The sequence below is a fragment of the Phyllostomus hastatus genome, unplaced genomic scaffold (genome assembly GCF_019186645.2).
Source record: "Phyllostomus hastatus isolate PE091 unplaced genomic scaffold, TTU_PhHast_1.1 phas_scaffold_11, whole genome shotgun sequence".
NCBI lineage: Eukaryota > Metazoa > Chordata > Mammalia > Chiroptera > Phyllostomidae > Phyllostomus > Phyllostomus hastatus.
The window spans coordinates 2110104-2132216 of NW_025334005.1; the positions used below are offsets into that span (position 1 = coordinate 2110104).

The 22113-nt window shown below is 63.0% G+C and overlaps 3 protein-coding genes across 6 annotated transcripts; 1 reads left to right on the top strand and 2 right to left on the bottom strand.

Annotated features, from left to right (window-relative positions):
• Positions 1-3750: 3750 nt before the first annotated feature.
• TBC1D10C (TBC1 domain family member 10C) lies at positions 3751-10105 on the bottom strand. 3 transcript variants are annotated; one of them, XM_045855060.1, is made up of 10 exons: positions 10032-10105; positions 9613-9791; positions 8789-8888; positions 8478-8585; positions 8282-8388; positions 7959-8073; positions 7218-7283; positions 6911-7100; positions 5169-5323; positions 3751-4884 (listed from the first exon to the last, which is right to left on the bottom strand). In XM_045855060.1, the coding sequence occupies exons 2-10, from the start codon at positions 9762-9764 to the stop codon at positions 4537-4539; spliced, it is 1341 nt and encodes a 446-aa protein (XP_045711016.1). In that variant the 5' UTR covers positions 9765-9791; positions 10032-10105; the 3' UTR covers positions 3751-4536. The 3 variants fall into 3 exon arrangements, with proteins under 3 accessions (XP_045711016.1, XP_045711017.1, XP_045711015.1); XM_045855061.1 differs by having other exon boundaries at positions 10050-10096; XM_045855059.1 differs by lacking the exon at positions 10032-10105 and having other exon boundaries at positions 9613-10018.
• Positions 10106-11133: 1028 nt separating this feature from the next.
• On the top strand, positions 11134-14385 carry PPP1CA (protein phosphatase 1 catalytic subunit alpha). The gene is made up of 7 exons (XM_045855338.1): positions 11134-11291; positions 11819-11950; positions 12095-12325; positions 12881-12985; positions 13427-13650; positions 13733-13867; positions 13940-14385. The coding sequence occupies exons 1-7, from the start codon at positions 11237-11239 to the stop codon at positions 14048-14050; spliced, it is 993 nt and encodes a 330-aa protein (XP_045711294.1). The 5' UTR covers positions 11134-11236; the 3' UTR covers positions 14051-14385.
• Positions 14386-14531: 146 nt separating this feature from the next.
• On the bottom strand, positions 14532-20173 carry RAD9A (RAD9 checkpoint clamp component A). 2 transcript variants are annotated; one of them, XM_045855336.1, is made up of 11 exons: positions 19810-20173; positions 19638-19708; positions 19043-19171; positions 18509-18623; positions 18322-18421; positions 16721-16830; positions 16516-16625; positions 16357-16421; positions 16123-16260; positions 15175-15379; positions 14532-15094 (listed from the first exon to the last, which is right to left on the bottom strand). In XM_045855336.1, exons 1-11 carry the CDS (start codon positions 19841-19843, stop codon positions 14999-15001), a joined length of 1173 nt encoding a protein of 390 aa, XP_045711292.1. In that variant the 5' UTR covers positions 19844-20173; the 3' UTR covers positions 14532-14998. The 2 variants fall into 2 exon arrangements, with proteins under 2 accessions (XP_045711292.1, XP_045711293.1); XM_045855337.1 differs by lacking the exons at positions 14532-15094; positions 15175-15379 and adding an exon at positions 15444-16029.
• Between the last annotated feature and the right edge of the window lie 1940 nt (positions 20174-22113).

Genomic DNA, 22113 nt, shown 5'->3' on the forward strand with positions numbered 1-22113 from the left:
GTGCCCTGCAGGAGCGCCTGGCCAGGCCGGAGCAGGACTACCCTGCCCTGCTAGCCTGCTCGCCCCGAACCCCAGAGCCCCGGGCCGGAGCTGCCGTTGCTCCACCCTGATTTCCTCACGGCGCCCGCAAGACAAACACCACCGCGGCCAGCGCCTAGCCAGGGCGGGCCTGGGTCTGGGGGTGGGCTCAGAACCACGCTGCTCTCCAGGCACGTGTGCGTGCACGGTGGCAGAGGGAGGGGCCCAGCTCTGCCACTCACCAGCTGTGTGACCTTGGGCAAGTGATACCACCTCTCTGGGCTTCACTGTCTTCATCCGTGAGAGGCAGAGACTCGTGATGCCCACCTCTCTAGGCTAAGGGAGACGTGGCACGTAAGGCCCTCCCCGCGGCGCCTGGGACAAGGTCCAGAACCGCTTGCTGCCCAGCACGATGTGGCTCTGTCGGTTGGAGCGTCATCCTGTGGCTGAAGGGTTACGGGTTCCACTCCTGGTCGGGGCACTTACCTAGGTTGTGAGTTCGATCCCCCGTCTGGGTGCATAGGATCCCTGGTCCAGGGGTGTGTGCAAAGCAACCATCTGATGCTTCTCTCTCATATTGATATTTCTCTTTCTCCTTCCTCTCTCTAAAAGCAAGGAGAAAAATGTCCTTGAGTAAAATGTCCTCAAGGGAGCATAAAAATATAATAAAACATTAAAAAAAAAATGCTTGCTGTCACTGCTACTAAGCACTCACCTCTGACACTCCTCGCTCAGCCTGGCTGGGGTAGCTCAGTGGATTAAGCTTGGGCTGCGAACCAAAGCATCGCAGGTTCAATTCCCAGTCAGGGCACATGCCTGGGTTGCAGGCCACGGCCCCCAGCGACCACACATTGATGTTTCTCTCTCTCTCTTTCTCCCTCCCTTCTCTCTCCAAAAAATAAATAAATAAAATCTTAAAAAAAAAAAACCAAGACAACAGAAACCATGACTTACTGATAGCTGCAGCTCCCCCAGAAATGGGATCGTAAACCCATTAAACAGGAATCACCGGGTCAGCATTCATTAGACCCCTGCCATCCATTAAAGACGTGTAGTAACTGCCCTGGCTGGTGTGGCTCAGTGGATTGTGTGCTGGCCTATGAACCGGAGGGTTGGGGGTTCGATTCCTTGTCAGGGCACATGCCTGGTTGTGGGCCAGGTCCCCAGTTGGGGGCACGTGAGAGGTAACCACACATAGATGTTTTCCTCCCTCCCTTTCCTTCTGTCTAAAAATAATATAATGTTAAAAAAAAAGATATGCAGTAACCAACCTTGCACTAAACAAGCTGGGTTTGTTTTGCATAGCTACTTCCTTGTTCCCGCCCCTCTACCCATAAACTCCTTCATCGCTCACAGCGCCTCAGAGCCCCTTCCTCTGCGCGGGATTGGATGCTGCTCGATGCACGAATAGCGGAATGGAGCCAGTAAGATCTTTAAGATCTACCCTGGCTGGCGTAGCTCAGTGGACTGAGCTTGGGCTGCGAACCAAAGTGTCGCAGGTTCGATTCCCAGTCAGGCCACATGCCTGGGTTGCAGGCCACGGCCCCCAGCAACGGCACATTGATGTTTCTCTCTCTCTCTCTCTTTTTTCCTCCCTTCTCTCTCTAAAAATAAATAAATAAATAAAATCTTTAAAAAAAAGACCTTTGAGATCTACTCAGCTGAATTCTGTTTTTCAGCACGTGCTAAGTGTCAAAGCTCATGCTCTTTGATGACTTCGTGCCCCACTCCCACTCCTGCGCTGTGAGAGAAAGGACCTGCTAGGGTGGCTGCCTGTCATCCCAGCAGCCCGGGACCCGGGGCCGGCAGATCCCCTGCAGCCAGCCCTGGGAAGCTGCGCGGGGCATGCGGGTGGGGCTGGGGGACCCTGCATGAGTCACTTCTCCCCCCCACCACAAGTCCCTCTGAGTGCACAGGAGCACGTTCACCAGGAGGGAGCTGACCTTCTGGCCTCAGGCCTTGGCTCCGTCTCCCCGTGCGGATGGGTTGCTGAGAGCACCTGTCCTGAAAATCCCTTCCTGAGTAGGAAGGGCAGTGACTCAGCCCCACGTGGAGGGGCCCTGCTGGAGACCACCTGCCCCTAGGGTCTCTATCCCAGGGGACCCACTGCCACCGTGGGCCCCCCCCCAGCCTCCTGATGGGCGCCTGGGCCCGGCCGCGGCTGTGCCTGTCCTGGTCTCTGACGCCCCCAGAAGAAGAGCTGAGCCCACGGAGAGCCAGGAGTTTGGGGGGATCCCAGGGGCAAATCCGCCAACCCCACCCACTACCGTGCCTGAGAGCCCGTTAGCTGCCCCGCTCTACGGCTGAGGCACGGGCCAGAGGGCACCAGGCCCCGTGCTCCGGCCAGCACCGCCGGCCTCCCTGTGACTGTGGGCGGGGTGCTCAGCCTGCCAGAGTCTCCGTGTCAGCCATCAGTCCCGCCTGCAGAGAGAGGGCGTGGGGAGGGGGCTGGGGAAAGGGGCTGTGACCTGCAGGTGAGCTGGCTATTATTCATGCAGCTCCCCTCGTGGGGCGGGGCGGGCTCTCCACGTTCTTGTAACTCAGGCGGCCCAGCTGCTGCTCCGTGCTCAGAGGGGCTGGGGCCTCACGCTGGGGCCGGCTGCGGGAGGGGGAGGGAGCAGGAGAGGGGGCACCCCCAGAAGGGCGGACTGAGGTGGGTGCCCAGTGGTAGGGGGCAGGTTCATGGCTGCCAGTGTAGGGGTCGGGGTAAACCTGGGGCCTGCCGTGGGCCGTGCAGCCTTGGCCACGTTCCCTCCCCTGGGGCCTCAGAGCCCCCAGGAATCCGTGGATCTGGGTTTGGACCTCTGCGAGGCCTCCGCCAGGGTCCGTGGGAGGGAGACGCTTGGCCCTGGACCCAGGGCCCCGCCAGGCACAGAGTCAGTAGCACGCAAACCCGGGCGTGGGGAGCTCATTCCTGTCGCCTGCGGCCCTGTCCTTAGAACATTCTGACGGGTGGCCAGTAGCCGGGCTGATGTCCCTGCACAGCCACTGGGACAGGCCGGCAGACTCCTCAACCAGTTAAGCTGGACTGCAGACACTTTCTCTCCCAAGTATTGCCATTGCCCCCCCCAACCCTCCACCTTCCATCTTTGGGGAGGGCGCCCAGGGCGGGCATGGCACCCAGCGAAGCGAGCGTGTGCCGGAACCAGGCCTGTTGTCCTGGCGATGGCTCGTGTCCCGGGCACCCATGGGGGCAATTAGTCAGTGTGGGCGGGGGGTTTCCATGGCGGCAGCCCCGAGGGGTTGCAGCAAGGCATCGGGAGGGGACGAGGGCCGGCGGGACCTTTCTTCTTTGTCCCGGACACACTGGGCCTTTGTCCCCGCCTGGCCGGCCGGCCTCTCTGTGCAAACAGGACCAGGATCACGGGTGGGGTGTGGACTTGGGTTAGAGCCACTCTCCCCCGGGGGCGGCTCCTGAACCGGCCTTGGGAAGAGGCAGAACAGGGGATAAGCCCCACTTCTGGGCCCAGCATCCGCTTAGGGATCCCTCTTCCCACAGGTGCCACCCGCCCCTGAGAGGCTGAGCAAGACGGCCTACCACTGGGTCCTGTTGCTGGTAAACACCTTCCAGCAGCCCATGGGCAGCCCTGGTGTGTCTGGTGGACCCAGGGCCGGCCAAGGAGAGGCGGGGCTATGAGGGGCGGTGGGCTGCAGGGAGAGGGGAGGGTGGGGGGCCGCTGGTCTCAGGTTAGGGATGGAGAGGGAGGGCCTTTGATCCGACTCCAGCCAGGGTTCTGCTCAATCAGACTTTATTCCGGGCCTCCGAGGCGTCCTCTGGGGTCCCCTAGCCCAGCCGGCTGCCCAGACCCCCATGCTGCTGCAGCGGGCTGCCCCTGGGGTTGCAGTGGGACAGCTCTGCGGGCTACCGGTGGGCCCGGGCCCCCGCACCCACCCCTGCCCGTGACCTTCCCCCACCCCGGGCCCGGCCTGGTCTGCGGTGAGGAACGAGTGAAGAAAACAAGATGGAGTCAGTCTAGCTAAGCCGACTCAGAATGGCGCCGGTGTCGCCTGGCTGGCACGGCGGGTTCGCGAGGAAACTATTTACTTTAGCCCGAGGAGTTCAACTTTTGAACTTTTCATTTGCGCGTCAACGCCCGGAGATTCATAAATCCCTCCGCACGGGACTCCGGAAAAAGTGAAGAACGCAGGAAGGAATGCTCGCGTGCGCCCAGACCGCCCGGTGCTGGAACGCGGCGGCCGTCCGCTGCGGGCCCAGAGCGGGGACGCGCGCGGGGCGGCTCCTCCTGAGGCCGGACCTCTCACTCCGGGACTCTCTGCCGCCTTTCCTCTTCGAGACTCGCCGGGCACCGCCTGGTCGGGCTCCTGGTGTGCAGGCCCCAAGCATTTTGAACAAATCGTCCTCACGTTTGTAGCCAGCGCCTCCTGGTTCGTGCGCCCCAGGCGATGCACAGGGCGGCTGGGCCCCTAAACCCCGGCGACCAAGGGCGGCGCCCGTCCGTGAGGCGGCGTCGGCTGGGCAGGCGGGTGGGGTCCGTGGTGGTGGTGGTGGTGGGACCCTCAGAACCGGGTGTCCAAGAAGGAGGTGGAGCCTCGATGGGACCTGGGGGGGCCCTCGATCGGGGGGCCCTTGGACCGAGTCAGGAGCCCGTGGAAAGTCTTGCCTCGGGTCTGGGGCTTGCGCCGAGGCGGCCTGGGCTCCTCCGGGGGCTGCACCACGATGCGGGGCACCTCGGGCCTGGCGCTGCCCCGCGCCCCGGCCAGCTGCTGGGCCTCGAAGATGGCCTGGGCCCCGGCCAGGCGGGCCTTCGGTCGAGGGGGCGGCCCGGACGTGGACTCCGGCAGCTGGGCCAGCTGGGTCTTGATCTCCCGCTGCAGGTCCTGCTCCGACAGGGCCACACCGTGTACCTGCGGGGAGCGGGGGTGCCGAGTTCGCCCGGACTGCCAGACGGCAGGAAGCCACGAGGCCCCCCGCCACAGGGTGGGGGGGGCGGCAGCAGCGCACAGCCCCAGGAAGTGGCTAAGGAAAGCCGGAGCGTAGCGAGCCCCGCGAGGCCTGGGGCTTTCACATTCGCTGCTGCTCGGAGGATAGGACCTGAGCGCTGGTTCTCACGCCGACTTCCAGCTCTGGGACTCGGTTTCCCCAACCGTGCAGCCATGGGGTGGGGGGGGGGGTTGGGCAGAGCACCCACCTGGGACATGAAGGCCTCCTCCTGCAGCTGGGCAGGGGGGACGGCTCGAAGGGCGCCGAGCGTCTCCAGGAGCCCCGGGCAGGCCAGGCGCTGCTCCGCGGTGCCCAGCGCCAGGCGCACCAGCGTCAGCCCCACGCGGAACAGCACCTTGACACCTGCGGAGCGGGCGCTCACTCAGCGGGACGGGCCCCGCCCTTCCCCGGCTCCGCGCCTGAATGCACGCGCCCTCCCTGCCGGGTTCCTCCCACCCGCCCTCCCGTGGCTCTGCAGCCACAGCCCAGCCAGCAGCAAGGCCTGACAGGAGGGGTGCCGCTCGGGGCCCCCGGTAAGCATGTCTCAGCAGCCGCAGACGCTCCCTCCCGGGCAGAGCGGCCTGCCAGGAGCCCAGGGCGACTGGCAACTGCACGCCACGCCCCCTCTCTCCGGGCCTCAGCTCTGTGTCCCTGTGAGCAAGGGCTCGGGGCTGGGGGCGGGGGGCTGCCCACGAAGGCCCTTCCAGCTCGGATCTGTGACTGTCTGGTTCTGGAGATTTCTGGCTGGAGCCCCGCATCCCTAAGCCAAGAGCAGGGTGCACACGGGCGCAACCTTGGGCCACCCTCAGCACCCCTGCCAGGCAGCCTGAGGTCTGCTGGGCAGAGCAGCCAGGGGGCCAGCGGGCTGGCAACAACTGTTACTTGTAAAGGGATGACAGGGACCGCTGGCCGCGTCTTTCTGAAAGGGAGCCCAGGGCAGCGCTTGTGTCTGCGGAGAGGGCGGGGATCGCTCAGCCGCCCCATCGGGCTCCACCCCGCCCGGCCCCGGAGGCCAGAGGCTGGAGGGGAGGTGACCCATGACCCACGGATGGCCACTCGGACACCCACACACGGCCAGAGCTCTAAGCCAGCCTGCAGCCGACTCGGCACACAGCAGGTGCTCAATAGACACCGGTTGATCCCTCCCACACGTGTAGGTGCCACTGCTGGACAGCCGCTAGGGAACGGGATGCAGGTGGGTCACTGATGGAGGAACTCCCCCGGCCTTGGCCTGGCCCAGGCGCCCACCTCTCTCCACGCCCACGCCCCCAAGTCATCTGTGGTCTGGACCCCGCAGCAGGCTCCTGCCCGGGCTCCCAGCACGCACCCGCCCCAGCGCATCCCCCCTTCCGAGGGGCACCGCAAGCATCTTTGAAAGCAGCAGCCCCTTCCTGCCATTCCCCTGACTCTCACTCATGTCCTTGCTTTGTTTTCCTTGTGGTACTGGTGATAATCTATATATATATTATTAACTTTGTTGCATTGCCTTCCATCCCGCCCCCCCAGAATGTCAGTCTGTTCGCTCAGGTGGCCCCAGTGTCCAGGGCAACCCCTGGCACCAGTGGGCGAGCCCCAAGTAGGCACTCGGGCTCCAGGAGGAGGGCCTCGGCCTCTGGCCGTGCCCCCGCGGTGCCAGCACCCGTGCCCCGGCACTGCTGAGATCTCCCCAGGTCCTGCCCCGTCTCCCTGGAGGGAGCCTCCGTGGCTCCAGCCTGCCCCCGGGCAGAGGCTGCCCTCTCTGTGGTGGTCCCACCGCATGGGGCGGGGGCTGCCATTCCTTACCCCCCAGGGGGCGTGGCCTGGGGGCTGGGCTGTTTCCCCAGAGTGGACGGGGCGCCCTCAGCACACCCGGACCCCAGACCCCGGGCCAGGACTGGCGGTGGCAGGCAGCTCCCTGAGCACACAGACTACCCAAGAAAGACTCCCCACCCGCCCGGGGCCCCCACTCACCCTCACTGAGGAAGGCGTCCCAGACGCGCAGCACCGTGGGGAAAGGCAGGGAGCGGGCGAAGAGGCACAGGAACCACTCGGGCAGGTAGAGCAGGGGCCCGACGCCCACCTGCTGCAGGTGTTTGTGCACTCGAGGGAGCAGCCGCCGCAGCAGGGCCATGAACACCTCGGCGTCCAGCCGCACGGCCTCCTGCAGCCGTGTCAGTCAGCACTGCCCTTCTAAAGCCCCGGCTCTGCCCCCCTCTAGCCCCGTCCGCCTGCCCTGCCCAGCCCCACCCCCGTGCCCCTGCCCCACCCCACCTCTCACCATGTGGGGCCCATAGTAGCCAGGCAAGTAGAGCTCGCAGATCTGCACCAGGCACCAGAAGGCCTCCTGGGGGCAAAGCACAGGCCGTGAGCGCCTGCCACGGAGGGGCCCGCAGGGCGGGCAAAGGGGCGGCTCTGGACACCGTCTGCAGTGACTCTGGAGCCCACTGAACCCAAAGCCGCCCCACGCCCTGACAGAGACCCACCAGTGGGTTTAGGCGGTTGGAAGTCACAAGGTTCAGGGGATTGAATTTGAGGGTCACAGGGTTGGGTTCACTGAGCAAAGGTTGGGAGGATCCCAAAGTTCAAGTTCAAAGTTCAAGTTCTGGGTTCTTAGGGTCATCGGGTCAGGGATCATGATCACAGGGTTCAGAATCAGGAGTCATGAGGTCAAGTGATAACATCCAGACTCTGAGATCACTGGGCAAGGGGCAAAGGTAAAGGGTCCCAGGTCCCTGGAGTCAGGGTTGTAGGGTTGGAGGTGGCTGAGGCTGGCAGTAACGAGGCCTGGGTCACCAGGGCAGGAGCTGGGAGTCAAGGATCCCAAGTCCCTGAGGTCAGACTTCCTGGGGTTAGGGGGTCATGGGTCCAGGTCACAGGATTACTAGGTCCCAAGATCTCTAGGGTTGGGGCTCAAGGATCCCAGATACCTGAATCCAGAGTCCCTGGGGCTGGGGGTCACAGGTCACGGGGGCTGGGGGTCAGGGTCTTGGGTCCCTAGAGCAGGGTGGAGGGCACTCACCTCTGGGGGCAGGTGCATGAGCAGCACGGCAGCCACGGGGCCCTGGGCCTGGCAGTAACCCTGCTCCGGCCGATACAGGGTGTAGGCCTTGAGTACTTGCAGGAGACCCTGCTGCCTGTGCCGGAAGACCCCATTAGGGGACAGGCCCTCGGCCACCCCTTCCCCACCCGCTGGCAGCCTCTGCCCAGGTCTCACGGCTCCCCACCCCAGCCTTTCTGGGTCCCCCGAAATGCAAAAACATAAAGCTGGGGTGGGGAGGCGTGGCTGGCCCAACAACTGGGGTCGTGAGGCTGGGGGGTCCCTGGGCATCACTGGCCTCGTACCCGTGACCCTGGGGTGACACAAACATCTCGTGCAGAGGGAACTGGCGGTGCAGGTCCCTGCCGATGGTCTCCATCCACTGTGGGTCTCCTGGGGCCTCAGCCAGTTCCTGTGGGTGTGTAGGAAGCTAGGGGTTAGGGCTCTGAGGGGCAAGGGGCTCTGGGCAGGGGAGGTGGGACCCCCTGCCAACTCCTTTACCTGGTAAGTACCCGGGTTGTTCTTCTGACACACGTGGGCCCCGCACAGCAGGGGCCAGCACCGGGCACGCAGGGCTGAAGGGATGCCCTTCCGGCACTGCATCTTTACCTGCAGAGGAGGCCGAGGTCCCGTTAGGCCAACCGGGCCAGCCTCCCCTGCCCCTCTGGGCAGGCACCGAGCCCAACTTTTCATCGGGCAAGGGCCACTTCGGGCGGTAGGGAGAAAAGGCAGGAAGTGCTGGGACCCAGGAATGGTCCATGTGGCCTGGGCCTGGACCAAGGCAAAGGAGGATGAGCCACGGTCCCGCTCACCTTCTTGTACCTCCGAGACATGGTCTTCTCCCAGTGCGAGGTCATCTCCACCCACTTCATCTCCCGCTGGCGGATGAGGTCCACGGAAGGGCACCCGGGCCTGGGAGCACATGGCACCGACATGCAGTGCAGGGCAGCTGTGACCTAGAGCCCACGTCTGCCACGCTCATGCAACCCGGGTAGCCCCTGGGGGGGGTGACCTGTCACCCAGGAGTTGCCAGTGGTTGTCATGGGGACAGGAAAGGATGTGGCTCTGATGTGGGCAGAAGCAGGAAAGACTGATGGGGGTGTGTAGGTGTGAGTTGGGGGAGGGGCTGGTTGGCAGTCCCCGGGGACCGGGATGCAGACAACTCCTGGAGGACGCTGGGCGGACAGAGCCCTGCGCTAGAAGCCGGGAGGCCTGAGTTTGAGTCTGGTCCTGTCGCTGAGCTGCTGCGTGACCCCAGGCAAGTTCCTTTGTGTCTCTGGACTTGTTATACCGCCTGCGTCTCAGGAAAGTGGGTGGTGGGGGGAAAGAGTGTGTGTTCTATGATTTAGATTCGGGGCTCTTGGGCCAGAGATGAAAAGGGGAAGGATGTTTGGCTCCAAGGGTAGGTGCAAACGAACCCTTGGAGGTTAGGGGTAAAAGAGACACACTTGGACACCTTACCCCAGCCCTGCCCTCCTTAGGGCTCTACCTGGAGCCCGAGGAGGGGTAACACTGGCTGAGTTCCCAGGCCCTCCCAAGACCCTGGAGGTTGGGCCTCACTCTAAAATTCAGCCCTCAGCCCCCCCCCTCAAGTCCCAGCACCCTGCACCCAGTCGGGGCACCCTTCCCCACTTACCCCGGCTCTGCTGAGCTGCCCCCAATGAAGCCGTAGCGGTCGGCCCGGCGATATGGGCCCGGTCCGTTCAGCTCTGAGTCAGACCCCAGAGAGCTGGAGTCATCCTGCAGCTCACCGGGCTGTACCAGGTCCTCGCCCAGGGCCTGGGCCATGGTGCCCCAGACCCCCGATGCCACGGGCTGCAAGGTGTGGGGAGAGCCAGTGTGAGAGGCAGCTGCTCCCGGCCAGCCCGGGGCCTGGGCTCCCATGGGCCAGTCCTCAGCCCCAGAACCCAGAGGGAGGAGGTCTCAGGGCATTTCATCAAGACCCTTCTGTGCCCTCTTCTGGAGGGGGTTAGGCCCTGAAGTGGCGAAGAGGCCACGTTCTGTACAGAGACCCAGCCCCAGGCCCGGCCCCCCAGCCCCGTTAGCCCGGCTTACCTCCCTGCCGCACCTCACCTCCTCTCACTTCCTCCTCAGCCACAGCTTCAACCACCCGCCCGGGGGCCCCTCCCTGTGTGTTTGGGGGGGTCACCCCTTCCTCCCGGAGGCTCTTCCGGCCTACCCCAGTGCCCCTGGGCCATGGGCTCCTCCCACCCACCCCAAGACTGGGAGGCTTGTGTTTCTGCACCGGGTGTGATGGGGCTGGGCCTGCCAGAGGGAGAGGGGACAGGCTCCCTCCAGTTTTGAGGATACTGGCATGTAAAACACTCAAGGAAGATACATTAATCTTGTAAAGATTTTATCTTTAGAGAGAGAGGAAGGAAGAGAGAAAGAGAGAGAGAAACATCAATGTATGAGAGATACATCAGTCAGTTGCCTTTTGCATGCCCCCAACGGAGGACCTGGCCCACAACCCAGGCATGTGCTCTGACTGGGAATCGAACCGGTGACCTTTGGGTTCACAGACTGGCACTCAACCCACTGAGCCACACCAGCCAGGGTGGAATTGTAATTATTTAATGTTTGCTCTTTACAAAGTAATACTTTCAACATAAACAAAATGCAACATTTTTATGCAACTCAAAAGGCAATGGTGGGGCTATAAACATTAATTCAGATTGCACCACAGGCAGCCTGAACCAAAACGGCCCCCGAGTTCTGCAGTCTGGGTCTGGTCGGCGACCAGGGGGGGCGCAGAGATGCAGGTGGTAGAGGTCCTCAGAGAATGTCAGACAAGCCCCTTGCTAACTCTAGGTCTCCTTTTCTGCACTTGAAGGACTGAACCCAGCGTTTGGGGAAGCGATTATCAAGGTGCTCACACCGGGTGGGAGGGGCTGCTCAGCCACTGAAAAAGAAAAACAACTTCCTCAGTGCTTCCGGTCCCGTGTCTTCCGAAAGCGGCTGGGTAATCCCACAGCGGCTGAACCGGACTCTGCCAGCTTCCACAAAGTCACGCCCACCGGCCAGGCCCCGCCCCAGGCACACACAGCCCCGCCCCGTCGCCGAGGCCCCGCCTCCCGGGGCTCCACGGCCGCTGCGCCCGGGGTCCAGCGGAGGCGCTATGGAGCCGGGGCAGCAGGCCGGGAGCGAACGGGGCGGGGCGGACCGGGGAGGGCGGAAGGAGCGCCAGGCCGGAAGGAGGCGGCGGAGGGCGGGAGGCAAGAGCGGGTCCGGAGCTACTGGGCCGGAGCGGCAGAGCCGCCATGTCCGACAGCGAGAAGCTCAACCTGGACTCTATCATCGGGCGCCTGCTGGAAGGTTGGCTGGGGGCGGGGGAGGTCGGCGCCCGCCGCGCCCTGACCCCCGGCCCGGCCCGGAAGTGGCGCGCGGGCGCGTCTGCCCCTCCCAGGGCCAGCTTAGACGGGGCGGGGACGGGCCCGCGAGGTCCCACGGCCGCAGCCGCCCCCCACTCGCGACGCGCCTGGGAGTCTGGGGCTGCTGGGGTACGGGGGCAGCCCCCCTCTCCTGGGCTGGGGTCGCACGGGTTGGCCTGGTTTCTTGGAGTGAGGAACAAACATGAGAAACCTAGCCACCCCCCCACACCCCGGGAAAGGGTCCTGCGCTGTGGGGTTCGGGGTGGCAGCCCCTGCCTCAAGTCCCTTAGAGCGCCTTGAGGGTAGTTGGGGAGGTTACCTCCTGCCCTGGGAGGCTCAGCAGCACCATCTGCCCCAGCAAGGAGGGGCCCACGAGGCCCTGGCACTCCCAGAAGTGCCCATGGGGCACCCGTGTCGCCCACCCTCCTCCAGCTGGAGGGACCAGGGTCCTGACGCCCATTCTGCCTCCAGTGCAGGGCTCGCGGCCTGGAAAGAATGTACAGCTGACAGAGAACGAGATCCGTGGTCTGTGCCTCAAATCCCGGGAGATTTTCCTGAGCCAGCCCATCCTGCTGGAGCTGGAGGCGCCCCTCAAGATCTGCGGTGAGACCCCTGCCTGGGCCCCCTTGCTTCCCGAAGGTGGCAGTGGCCTCCCAAATCCTTGGATCCTTGCCTTGAACCCAACCCTGGCCGTGGGTTCAAGTCTAGCCCCTGCACCCGGTGCTGACCTGGTTCCCTGGGTCACAGGTGATATCCATGGCCAGTACTATGACCTTCTGCGGCTATTCGAGTACGGGGGCTTCCCTCCGGAGAGCAACTACCTCTTCCTGGGGGACTATGTAGACCGGGGCAAGCAGTCGCTGGAGACCATCTGCCTGCTCCTGGCCTATAAGATCAAGTACCCGGAGAACTTCTTCCTGCTCCGTGGGAACCACGAGTGTGCCAGCATCAACCGCATCTACGGCTTCTATGATGAGTGTGAGTGGCTTCATGCCCGGGCTGCCCCAGGCCTGAAGAGCTCTGCTTGCTATTTAGTGGGACTCTCACAGTGGTGGATGGTGGTTGGGGAGCATCCGTGTGTGACGGATACCTGCCAGACTGAACAGTGTGGAGGCAGGGTCCATCCTGCCTGCCTGCCATGGGGTCTGGCCCCCAGCAGGGGTATGCTGAAGGGCTGTTCACATTCTAATGCAGGGCCCTGCCTGGTGACACTCCCTCTGGCGCATCTGTTACCTAAACACTTAGGATGCCTAGCTGGACGGGGCTGCTGTGGCCAGAAGCTGAGATGTACCGGACCTGGTCTCGGCCCGGTCCTGTTCATAGGGTAGGGGTGGGTGTCAGCCCTGATATCGTTCTGGATCGGAACTCGCGGCTTCCGTGGATGCAGCTGCTGTGAATTCCTCCTGAAGGCTGGGAGGCAGTGGGGGGGTTAGGGTTAGGGGAGATTCGCTCCTTGCCTTCCACACTCTTCTCCCAGCTGTGTCTGGGAGGCCCCAGAGGCCTCGTCACAAGCCGTCCCCTCCCTCTGCGCAGGCAAGAGACGCTACAACATTAAATTGTGGAAAACCTTCACTGACTGCTTCAACTGCCTGCCCATCGCCGCCATCGTGGACGAGAAGATCTTCTGCTGCCACGGAGGTGAGAGCGGCTCTGGGGCACCTGCTCAGGGGATTCACGGGGAGAGAGGCTGGGCCACATCCTGAGGCCGAGGGAAGAAGCTGGCAGCTGGAGGCCGGTTCTCGGTCACCTGGGACGGCCCTCCCTGCCTGGGGTCCGGGCTTGGATGTCACTTACTGCAGGATATTCCCCTGCTCCCCAGTGTTGGGTTGCACTGTCCGCTGCCGTGGCCTCAGCACTGTGCGCAGGATTTGCTTGTTCTCTTTCTCTAGGGAGCTCTGTGCTCCCGGGGGCGGGGACTGGGAGAGGCAGAAGGCGCAGAATTCCGCCTGCCTGGGCTCCCAGAAGTCCAGGAGAGGATCTGGGGGCTGGGGACAGAGGCTGACTGGCCAGGGCTTTCTGCGGGGAGGAGTCCCCTTTGTGAGGCTTGAGGAAGTGATGTGCCATGTGTGCGCCCCCCAGGCCTGTCCCCAGACCTGCAGTCCATGGAGCAGATCCGCCGCATCATGCGGCCCACAGACGTGCCTGACCAGGGGCTGCTGTGTGACCTGCTGTGGTCTGACCCTGACAAGGACGTGCAGGGCTGGGGCGAGAACGACCGTGGCGTCTCTTTCACCTTCGGGGCCGAGGTGGTGGCCAAGTTCCTGCACAAGCACGACCTGGACCTCATCTGCCGGGCACACCAGGTGGGCTGGGGCTCTGGCCCCGGGTGGGATTGGGGCCTGGGCAGCTGGCACCCGCTCAGTGACCTGCCCCGCCCTCGTCCAGGTGGTGGAAGATGGCTATGAGTTCTTTGCCAAGCGACAGCTGGTGACACTCTTCTCGGCTCCTAACTACTGTGGCGAGTTCGACAACGCAGGCGCCATGATGAGCGTGGATGAGACGCTCATGTGCTCTTTCCAGGTGGGGACACGTGGAAGGGGTGGCTTGCCCTCACGGCTTGGCCCCATGAGCCTGACCAGTGCTCTCTTTTAGATCCTCAAGCCCGCCGACAAGAACAAGGGGAAATACGGGCAGTTCAGTGGCCTGAACCCTGGCGGCCGGCCCATCACCCCACCCCGTAACTCCGCCAAAGCCAAGAAATAGCGTCTGCGCGCCTGCCCTCTGCCCCGGATGGTGGCTTGTACAGAAACCACACAGTTGTGGGAGTCACGCTGGCCTCCTGGCCCTGCTCGTCACAGGGAACGTGGAGCCTTGGTGTATTCTGCTTTTTTTTTTAAGAACAAATCAATAGCAGCGTCCAGTCCCCCAGGGCTCCCTCTGCCTGTGCCTTGGTGGCTACAAGCAGGATCCTGGGGCTGAGGCTGCAGCTCAGGGCAAAGCAGGGCCAGGTTGTGGGTCTCCAGCCTTGCTTGGCCTCAGGGCTGGCAGCTGCATCCTGGGCAACCCATCTGGTCTCTTTAATAAAGGTCAAAGCTGGATTCTTGCCCTGGCCTGTCTCCCTTGTCCTGAACACTGGGCCTGGCATCCTTCTGCCCAGAGCCACTTGGGAGGGCAGGCTTGCTGGACACAAGGCCCCAGCCAGGGCAACCCCAACCGTATGGTAAGGCCCACGGGGCCTCCTAGAATTCCCGGCTGGGGCCAAAGAATCTTGAAAAAAGGCAAGAACAGCAGTCCGTCGGCCATAGCAGATCCCAGAGGTAAGCCCAGGATTGGGGGAGGGGCAGGTCATGATTGGCAGACAAGGTGGGTTGGCATGGGCCAGCAGGCTCGCTGTGATTCCTTTTCTTAGGGGAGACAGGTGTGTCCAGCTTGGGCCACAAGGTTGGAAGGTGGACCTCCCTTCAGGGCCAAGCCTGGAAGCAGACATGATTGGTGGGCGGTTGGGAGGACCTGGACAAGGCCTAGGCCAGTTTCCAATAGCCACTCAGGGCACGGGGACACACACAGCAGGACCAGCCAGCTCAGCTGCAGCCCAGCCCACCTGTCCCACCACCAGGGCAGAGACCCAGCCCTGCCCCGGCCAGCCCAGAGACGCGGGAGGCTGTGGCTTCACGAAGCCCACGGCCCCCAGACACAGAAGAGGTTCTCGGTTCAGCCTTCGCCCTCACTGTCTTCAGCCAGCACGGGGCTGGGGTGCAGCGGGGAGTGTTCGGGGGCCAGGATGGAGCCAAAGAACAGCGAGCGGAACTGGAAGAGAAGGACGCCGGTGAGCTGTGCAGACCGTTCCCTCCGGCCTCCCAGCCCCCGTCCCTGCCCCGGGCCCCTACCTTCTTGGGCGGGGGGGTCCCGGGCACTGTACTGAGCTCAGCTTCAGCTTCATCTTCCTCCTCCTCCGAGTGGCAGGGGGGCTGGAGGCCAGGTGAGAGGGAAATGGACGGGAGTGTCCGGGAGCTCTCACTGCCCACAGTGGTTTCCATGGCGATCATGTACGAGTCAATGTCGTCACTGGCGAAGTCATCCAGGTGTGGGGTGCTGCAAGTAGACATGAGGTCAGCGGAGAACAGGGCAAGGAGGCAGGGGGCAGAGCCCACCTTGGAGGCCTGGGGTGGGGGTGGTGCTGTGGGGGCCTCATGACCACTGGTGATGTCTTAGTTTTATTACTTGCTTCCTGATCTGGTTGGAGGAGGATACAGGGATCAAGTGGCAGTGTCCTGGCGGGGGCGGGCCTGGAATCATTCGGTCACAGGGTAGGTGGGGGCCAGTTTAGCTCAGCTGGGGGAGGGGTGCAGCAAGTCTGGTGAGCTGGGCCACTTGGAGCCCAAGCCCCTGCCTTCCCCACGGCACGGGAGCTGGAGAGCACTAGGGCCCAGGGACCTGCTGGGCGAGGGGCCAGACCCAACTTCCTCTGCTTAACTATACTGGGCCCATCCTCCCCAACCCACCTGCCCTTCCAGCCACCTGCTTCCCACCCCGAGCAGCCCCTTGCCTCCAGCAGCCCCCTTTGCCTCCTTGCCTGGGAGGCAGCTCAGAGGGGAGGCCTCAGCCAGAGAAAGCTAGCCTGACCTTGGGGATACTTCCCTGGGTGGGAGGGATCTCTGAGCGCAGCTGACCAGGAAGGCTGGGCCCGTGGGGCTGGGAGCCGTGAGCGCTGCAGGGGCCGGGGCCTTACAGGAAGTGTGTGTCTGCAGAGGGGGAGGCACGGAGGCTGGGAGCAGCGGGCACAGGCCAGGGTGCGCAGAGGTGAGGATGGGAGTGGCCCGGTGGGGGACCCTCACCTGTGAGCCTGGAGCTGAGGCGCTGGCCGGCGGGCCTCTAGGGAGAGTAGGTCCTGGGAGTTTGGGGGTGGATCCGAGAGCGTGGCCAGGACAAAGTGGCCATCCAGCAGAGAGTCATTGATGGCAAAGATGGCTGGCCTGGGCAGGGGATGGATGGGCCCCGGACAAGGTAAGGGCCCTGTGGCTCCTGGCACCCCAGCGCCCTCCCCTCCCTGTCCTGAGGCTGGGAATTACCTGCCCGGGGTATCGAAGTGAATGCTAAGAGACAAGTTTGCTGACTCTGCGAAGCTCAGGAGCCCCTGGGAGGGGAGAGGCAGGGCAGTTGAGGCCCTGGGCAGGGCAGGGCAGAGCAGCATAGGGCGGACAGGGTGGGAAGGACGGGGGGAGGCTCACCCGGAACTCTTTGAGGCAGAAAGTGATGGCCACCCCTTCCTGGGCCTGCAGCTGCTGGAAATCCTCCTCCCCAATGCTCATCTCCGTCACCATGGCTTTGACGGTGCTGTCTGGGGGCGAGAACAGGAAGAACCCGGGCCCGTGGGTTCCGGCCCCTCCCGCCCCGGCCCTGCTGCCCACCCCAGGCCTCGTCCTGCCCCCTCACCTGCCTCCTCATCCTGGTAGCTGCGCAGGATGACCCTGCGGCCACGGCCGATGCCCAGCGTCACTTCAGCCAGTGCAGGGGGGAAGGGCAGAACAGCCTCCCCCAGAACCCTGTGGAGAGGGCACGGCATTACCCCCAAGGCCCGGCCCTGCCCGGCGGCTCTGCTCTCGGAGGACCTGAGGCAGGGCAGCCACGAGTTTGCCAGCATCGCGGGGGCACAGCCATGGGCCAGGCCTAGCGCGCCCCAGGGAGGAGGACACGCCCCACCAGAAACCCCCAGGCTGGTGCGGGAGTGAGGGCCACCGCAGAGGACAGGCAGACAAGCCCGGAGAAGGCAGCGGGACGGATGGGGCTGCGCCAGGCAGGCAGCACCTGCCCATCCGGGGCCGGGAAACCACATCCATGCCGTCCTTATAAACTTGACCTTCAGGAAGAGCTCTTACGTTCTTGTTTTTTTAGGCATGCACGGGTGACAGTTACAAATGACGTAACAATCTAGTATTAGCCTCAAGACAGCTGGGGCAGGAGCTGGCATCTGCTTTTATTTTATTTTTTTTAATTTTATTTATTTTCAGAGAAAGGGAGAAAAACATCAAGGTGTGGTTGCCTCTTGTGCACCTCCTACTGGGGACCTGGCCTGCAACACACGCAGGTGCCCTGACTGGGAATCGAACCAGCGACCCTTTGGTTCCCAGGCTGGCACTCAATCCACTGAGCTACACTAGCCAGGGCTGGCATCTGCTTTTATAGGTACTTAACACTATCCATGAGAAAAAGAGAAGTACTCATTAAAAGAGAAATAGCTTCAAAATCCAGACCAGAAATGACAGCCTTTCCTCTTTACTCAAAGGAGCCCTAAGCAGCACTATCGAGAGAACTTAGAAAATCAGTCTGTAGACACCCAAAGGGAACTTCACATTACCATAACCTATGACTATCCAAAGAAATGAACAAGACCTTGCACTACTTGGATGCCAAGAGCATGCAGCACAGGCGGGAAGGGGGCCACTCCTCTGCCCTGGTCTTTGCCGGGGGCCCGTGCCAGCACTGGAGACCCTGTCTCCCAGGCCAGGCACAGCCCCGGGTGGTTGGATTGCCCAGAATAGTTCCAGCCCCAGAGCGGCCTGTTTCAACCGTCGTCCCAGGCCACGACCTCCTCCCCCAGCCTCCTGCCTTGTCCTGAGGGCTCCTCAAGGCTAGAGACAGGGTAGGTAGGAAGAGGGGCACCCTGGAATGAGGAACACGCCCTGAAGGATAACCAAGCCAAAGAGGTTTTGAGCCCCCGAGCCATGAAGCTTCATGACAGACCTTCACGGCTGCTCAGGCCAAAGACCTGCTCTCTAGAAGAGAAGTCGGGATGGATCTGACTGTCCAGGACGCCAAGCCGGACACTTGGCGTGGAGCCTACAGCCAGGGAGCCCCTCCCCTCCTCCGCTCAGCCTCTTCCCGTGAAGAGCCAGGCAAGGGCTGGTGAACGCGGAGGCTCACACAAGCCCTGCAGGGGAAATGGTAGAGGTGCTTTCTTAAGCTGACCCTTGAGGCCCCAAAGAAGGAAGACGGAGACCCGGGGCTCGGCTTTCGGACAGGGGGCGTATACTTACTTTGCCGAGGCCCGGAGCACGTGGGGGCACGAGGCTGGATCGAAGACAGCCTGCAGGGACTCACAGTCCTGGAAGGACAGGTTGTGAGTCTTCCTCACCCCTGGACAGGCAGACAGGGTCTCAGAGGGCCTCGCCAACCTCCGCCCTCACACCCCAGGGCCCCCTGGCTGGCTCGCTGCCCACTCACCGTATTTGCAGTGCAGCTGGACCACCAGGCGGCTGCTCCTCTCATTTATGGAGATGCAGCATTTCTCCACGGTCTTCTCCAGCATCACCAGCGAGCGGAAGACGGACAGGAACGACTAAGTAGGGGAAACACATCAGGGCAGCTCTGCCCCTCCACCGACCAGCTCTCATGTCCCCTGTAGGCCCCGCCCCACTAGGGGCTCAGCACTGTCGTATCAGGAAGAGTTCCCTCAGCATGTCGGACATTTACACACTCCCAGGTCTTTGTTCATGCTGCTCCCTGTCCGGAACGCCTTGAAAGACCTATTTGAATGTCACCACCCCCTCCAGGTCCGTGGTAGGATCCATCACTCTCTCCACATCTGCCATTCCCTGCTGGGGATGGCTTCGCTACGCCCCTTACTGCACGGAGTACCAGACTGCCCCTGCACACACCCCTCTGCCCAGTTAGCATCTGCGGGGTGCCGCAGCGCAGGCACGCTGCTGGTGGGGCTCCCGGGGGGCTGCAGTGCGATGACCGGGGGCAGGGCCTCACCTTCATCAGGATCTTACAGCGAGGCGGGTCCTGACCAGGGGTGGCCGCCTGGTACAGCTGGAAGAAGAGCGGGGAAAAGAGAAAGCAGGCATAGGCGGAGCGGGAGGAGTTCACCGTCCGGAGAGAGAGCTGGGCCCAGAAAAATCAGAGAGAGGGATGCAGTCAGGGGCAGCGACAGGCCCAGCCCTCTGGCCTGCTCTTGCTCACGCACTTGCCCTAAAGCTCTGCATCTCCACCATCACCTGTTGAAATCCTCTGTCCCCTTCCAGGCATCGGACACCTTCTCCATGAAGCCCTCCCTGAGTTAAGGGAGGGCTTGGCTGCTCCCACCGCCAAGGGCCTTGCACGGCTGTCAGGACACTGCCCCGTCGTTGCCACCCACCACCCGGCCCTTCAGGGAGGCCAACTGCTCTCAATTCACACACAGGCCTGGGAAGATGACAGGGCCCAAACCGATGCCCCAGCACCGGGGGTTGGAGACTGAAACCCAGCTGACAAATTCGTCCACGGGCTTCCTGCCGGGTGCAGGCGAGACTCAGGCCCAGCTTAGGCTCCCTGCTGGAATCCTACCCACCCCCACACCCCAGACCCTCACCCCGTCTTCCAGGGGCTCCAGGTAGAGCTCGTCACCGATACGGGATAGAGAGTGGACGGCCTTGCCGAGCACTGCGAGGGCGGAGAAGAACCGGGGGTTAGGCTGGCGCCTCGGGCGGTCCCACGTGCCCCAGCCCCCCCCCCCCCCCCCGCCCCGGCCAGCTCCAACTCACCCTTCACGTTGCCGCCCGCGACCAAACACTTCATGCCGCCCCCAGCCCCGAGGCCGGGCCTGGCCGGCGACCGAGCTGAGACTGGCGGCTGGCCGGCGGCGGGGCGCAAACGGGCCTCGTAGTGACTTCCCTCCGGGCCTCCCAACCGTAGACCGCCCCGGTTCTCTTCGCGCGCACCGCCCCTGACAGCCCCGCCCCAGCCTCCTCATTGGTCCACACGGCGGGGCCTGCGTCACGTGAGGAAGACGTCCTCCGCATTCGCGGTCACGTGACGGAGGCCGGAGGGGGCGTGGTCATGTGAGCGGGGAGCACCTGGCACAGATCTAGTCCGCTTTCTCTCGCCCGCCAGGCCCGCCCGAGCCCTTCCGCGCCCCTCCGCGCCCCTCCGCGCCCCTCCGCGCCCCCCCGCGCCCCTCCGCAGCAGGTCCCGGGGTGGCGGATCACACGAGCGCCGAGGAGCACAGAGGACGCGGCCCCGGGTGCTGCGTGCGGAGCAGCCCGCTTGAGTCACCAGTTTAGTACGGATTTCCTGGGTGTCTGTCGGGATACGAGGTCGAACCAAGACTGTCCGCACCCAGCCCAGGCCGGGCCGGGGACTCGGATGCACGCAGCAACCACCAACGCTGAAAAGAGACAATTCTGTTCATTCTGGCGTCGAGGACCCTTCACTTATCGTTGAAGAGGGGAAGATTCTCGGGCATGGAGGGGTGGATGGGTGTGCGTCGCAGGGGAAGGCGAGAAGAAAGGCTCAGTGGGGCGTGCGGCTTTATTCCGTGGGGAGCGAAGTGGGTCTGTGAGCCTCGCAGGGGGGTGAGGCTGCCAACTGCAAAGGACACGAGTGAGAAGCACTGGAAAGGTTTTACAAGAGTGGAATCGTACTTGTGTGGCCATTTAAAAAAAGACCCGGACTGTGCAGAAGAAAGGTTTTCACCAGCCAGGAATATCTGCCCTGGGCCCGGCCCAGGCCCGGGCCTGAGTCCCCCTGTGTAATGTGAAAGGAAAGGCCCTGCGGGACTCGCTGGTTTCCCGCAACATGAAGGTTCTGGTGCTGCAAAGGGCCGGGCATCCCTGCATTACTTCAGGGCAGGCCTGGCCTTGCCCCTCTGGTACAGTCTGCAGTGAAGACGATATATTTTTCTGCGGACCCGTTGCCCTCCATCTCCCAAGCTGCGATGGTGAACCCCACCTTGTTTCTCCCTGTCCTTGCGCTCAGCTCCTCCCCCTCCCCAGGCTTCCTCAGAGCACTGGGAGAGGTTCCTGGGGATCAGTGTGGATGGTACTGCTTCTCTGCAGCCGTTTAGGTCGGTAAACTGGGAGTCATCCTTGACCTCACCCTCCGTCACCCCACGTGCTGCAATTCTTTGGCAAGCCCTGACTCCTCTACCTCCCAAACAGATGGCAAATTCAACCTTCCTCCGCGTCTCCAGAGCCATCACCCTGGCTCAGGACACCAGCGTCTCCCACCTGGATGGCCGACTGTGGGAGCTCCTGGAGTGGCCTGCTGCCTCCGGCCTGTCTCCTCCAGTCCCCTCTCCATACAGCACCAATGTGACCTTCCTAAAGTGTCAGTCACGTTACACTTCTCCCTTATTTAGACTTCCGGTGGTTTCCAACTGCTACACAGGCCATAAGATCTGAATGCTTTATCCCGAACCTGCAGGAACCGCCCGGTCATCTCTTCACCTGTCTGGCTTTCCTCCCCTTCAGAGCCAGTGGGTTCTCTGAACCCACCCTTTCCATCTTGGGATCTCTTCGTAGGCTAGTCCCCACCCCCCTTGGAATGCTCCTCCCCCTTCTCGCAGGCTGGCTCCTCCTGTCCCTAGGGCTCAGCTTCAGCTGCCCACTGCCAACTGCAAAGGACACGAATGAGAGCCTAGGGCTCGGCCTCAGCTGCCCATCAGTGGGCCTCCTCTGCACCCTCCTCTCGTTCGGCCCTTGCTCTGGGTTAGTCACAGCGCTTAGCACCACTCAATGTTATTTCACACGTGTGCATGTTTATTTAAAGGCTGTCGTCCCCCCTGGTATGTCAGCTCCTGAGCACAGGGACCTTGTCCGTTTTGTTTGCTGCTATACCCCCGTGCCTCTCACGACTGGTCACACGTGTGTTCAGTGGATAAACGTGTGCCCCAAATGAAGCTGGGCTGCCTCCGAGTCACGCTTAGCACACCCCTGCCCACAGCCCCGCCCTTCCGGGGACAGGAGCTGCCGGGCTTGTTCTGTCAGAAGGACAGAAGAACCCAGCACAGCTGTTCTCTTCCTTGCCTGTCCCCCCCTCTCCCCCCAGTGTGCGTCAGAGCAGCCTCC